The 2,687-nt window shown below is 40.7% G+C and overlaps 1 protein-coding gene across 2 annotated transcripts in view; it reads left to right on the plus strand.

The window, feature by feature from the left end:
- The first annotated feature begins 571 nt into the window (after positions 1–571).
- LOC103457458 (single-minded homolog 1-like) overlaps positions 572–2,687 on the plus strand; it is a 10,286-nt gene continuing 8,170 nt past the window's right edge. Inside the window, exons 1-3 of one of the 2 annotated variants that reach the window (XM_008397596.2) lie at positions 572–990; positions 1,504–1,556; positions 1,646–2,062. In XM_008397596.2, the coding sequence (XP_008395818.1) occupies positions 1,888–2,062 (175 nt within the window). In that variant the 5' untranslated portion in view covers positions 572–990; positions 1,504–1,556; positions 1,646–1,887. The remainder of the gene's footprint in view (positions 991–1,503; positions 1,557–1,645; positions 2,063–2,687) is intronic. The other variant, XM_008397595.2, reaches the window with a different exon arrangement.

The raw sequence follows: 2,687 nt of genomic DNA on the forward strand, positions 1-2,687 counted from the left end.
ATCTTTATTCTTAAATACTGATAAAATAAACTTATATTGGTAAAAAAAAAAATCTTAATAATTACGATTTTCATTGTAGATTAGTTTTGACAAACATCATATATTTAGGTCAAAAATTCAAAGAGTAATATCTTGAAAACCATAAACACATAAATGTTACAGAGACCAAATAGAACATGTTCTAATTAAAGCGCATAAAGGAGCGGACTTGCAGACTGTTAGGTTGTTCCAAAAATTATAACGATCAAGATTTTTATTTAATATTATAGTCATTGAATGTTTATTTTATGTATTTTTTTATATATATACAACATACGTTTCAAAATTTAAGTGACATCCCTCCATCAGATCAAGATCAGATCAAGATTATTAGTGGTCCCCCATCTCACAAACCCTTGCATAATTTTCTAGAGGCACCCCTGCTCGTGTTTAGCCTCTCACCTGTCAGAAATCCCTCTGCTATGGCACGGATTTATCTATTTCATCTGGAACCATCATCTCCGCGTTAATGACTAAAACACAACAAGATCACATTTAAGCTTCAACGGTGCACGGCTACAGAAAAAAAAAAAAAAAAAAAAAAAAAAAGGCTGCACATACCTTGCGAGATGAAAACCTGACACTGCGTGTCCAATCGCATAGCGACTCCAAACTCTTCCGCCCAATCAGAGCAGAGTAGAGAGACGCCGTGGGCGGGCGTTCGGCCGCTCGGAGAGCTGACGCAGAGATAGTTGAGGAGAGCTGGTTTGGTGGGCACCCGATGCCACTCGTTGCGCGTCTTGTAATTTGGAGAGGCGTATGCAACGCACGGCCCGTTCGCCTTTCCAGGTGGAAATCCAGGAGGAGCCGAGAGCAATTTTGAACCGGGACCACTGCTACTGAACCCGGTTCAGGACAGGTGAAATTCCCAGCAGGCTGCAGTTGAAGGGCCACGGGATCGATTGTTCTTCAAGTGCGGGGGGGATCAGCGAACGCAAACTATCCGCTCGGGTAGGAATGAACGCGTTCGCTTCATTTCGATGCAGCTGTATGTTTCTTGTTTCGTTGCGATTCAGCTTTAGAAAAGAAATGCACAGCCGATCGGAGTGGACTGCACGCTGGTGTGCGCGTTTGAGGATCTGTGTCGGGTCAAGTGTCACTTCCCTGACGCTACATCAGCGATCTGTAGCATGTTGTGTTTCCTCTTAAAAAAAAAAAAAAAAAACATGTTAGTAAATGTCACATATCGACAGATTATTTGCATGTTAAATTGAAAATAAAGGTTATATAGACAGTCTTAAGACGGACGGGCCTGTGGCGGTCCTTTCATTAAAGCGAGAATTGCCAAATCTAAGATCGTCAGACAGATTTGATTTTTACTATTTCCTAAATATTAAAACGAGTCAACGATTTTTATTGGATGTAATTCTGCTCTTATATATTTATTTTGTCAAATAGCCCATTATTCACTGTAGTCAGGATGTATCATTTTATTTTGGTTTTTGTTTTTTAATAATGTGCCAGATTACAGCAGCTTGGAGCTTCTTGAAATTCTACAAGTCAAAGCCTAAAATTAGGTATTCACTAAATGTCCAGCTGAGTAAAGTATATGTTTTCTCTTGGACAGCTATCCACAAAAATGTTTGTCTGGTTCTCTGTTTCTCAGGACATGGATAAAGGCCAGCGGCTGAAGCGAGGAGGCTGAACTCGGGATTTCCAGGGATGTTTACGCGCGTTGGATCCACATGTTTACATCCGTTCTTCGGCTTTTTTTTTTTTTTTTTCGTTTTTCTTTTCTCTTTTTTAAAGTTGATCTGAATAAAACAGACCATGAAAACGAAGCAGAGCCGATTGCTGCTGCTCTAAACCGCCGTTAGTTGAGACGCGTGAAGGACAGAGGCGCCGAAAATGAAGGAGAAATCCAAGACGGCCGCAAGGACTAGACGAGAAAAAGAGAACAGCGAATTTTATGAACTGGCTAAAATGCTCCCTCTTCCGTCGGCCATTACCTCCCAGCTCGACAAAGCCTCCATAATACGGCTGACAACAAGCTACCTAAAGATGAGGATTGTTTTCCCGCAGGGTGAGCCATCTGAAGACAATTACGCGCCGTTTTCTTAACTAAAACTAACGATTAATTGCACACATACACAGCTTTTACTTGAGGAAACTGTTCGCGCGACCGTAAATCTAACGGAACAGCTAAAACAAGGTACGCAAAAATAAAAATAATACAGTAAAAACAGACAAAAAAGAAAAAAAAGCTAAATTGACATGTAAACCGCCATTGATTCTAAAGAGAGAACTCTTAAAAACTAATATCACTCTTTTTTTTTTTTTATTATGCAGCCATGGAATCAAGTGATTTAAGAATAAAACGCAGGGTAATATGTATTCTAATAAAACAAAAATACATTTATTAAAGCAGTCTTTAGGCTGGTAGGGGGGTGGGGTGGGGGGTTAGGGGGGGAATCGCAGGAGTTCTGAAGCGAAGCGATTCTGTCATTGATCTACAGGGAGTCTTTACAAATGCATTATAGTTTGTTTGTAATTCAGTGCTTTCAAATGAGGCGATCTGCCACCATCTTTTTACACGGGTCTCTGCAGGTTTCTTCTCATGTGTGACTGAGAATACCAATCAGCAATTAGGAAGGAGGCGCAGCGAGGCGTCTAGTCTCCTATAAGGCCGTGAACGCAGGAGCTGAGTA

The sequence above is a fragment of the Poecilia reticulata genome, linkage group LG21, assembly GCF_000633615.1.
Source record: "Poecilia reticulata strain Guanapo linkage group LG21, Guppy_female_1.0+MT, whole genome shotgun sequence".
Taxonomy (NCBI): Eukaryota; Metazoa; Chordata; class Actinopteri; order Cyprinodontiformes; family Poeciliidae; genus Poecilia; species Poecilia reticulata.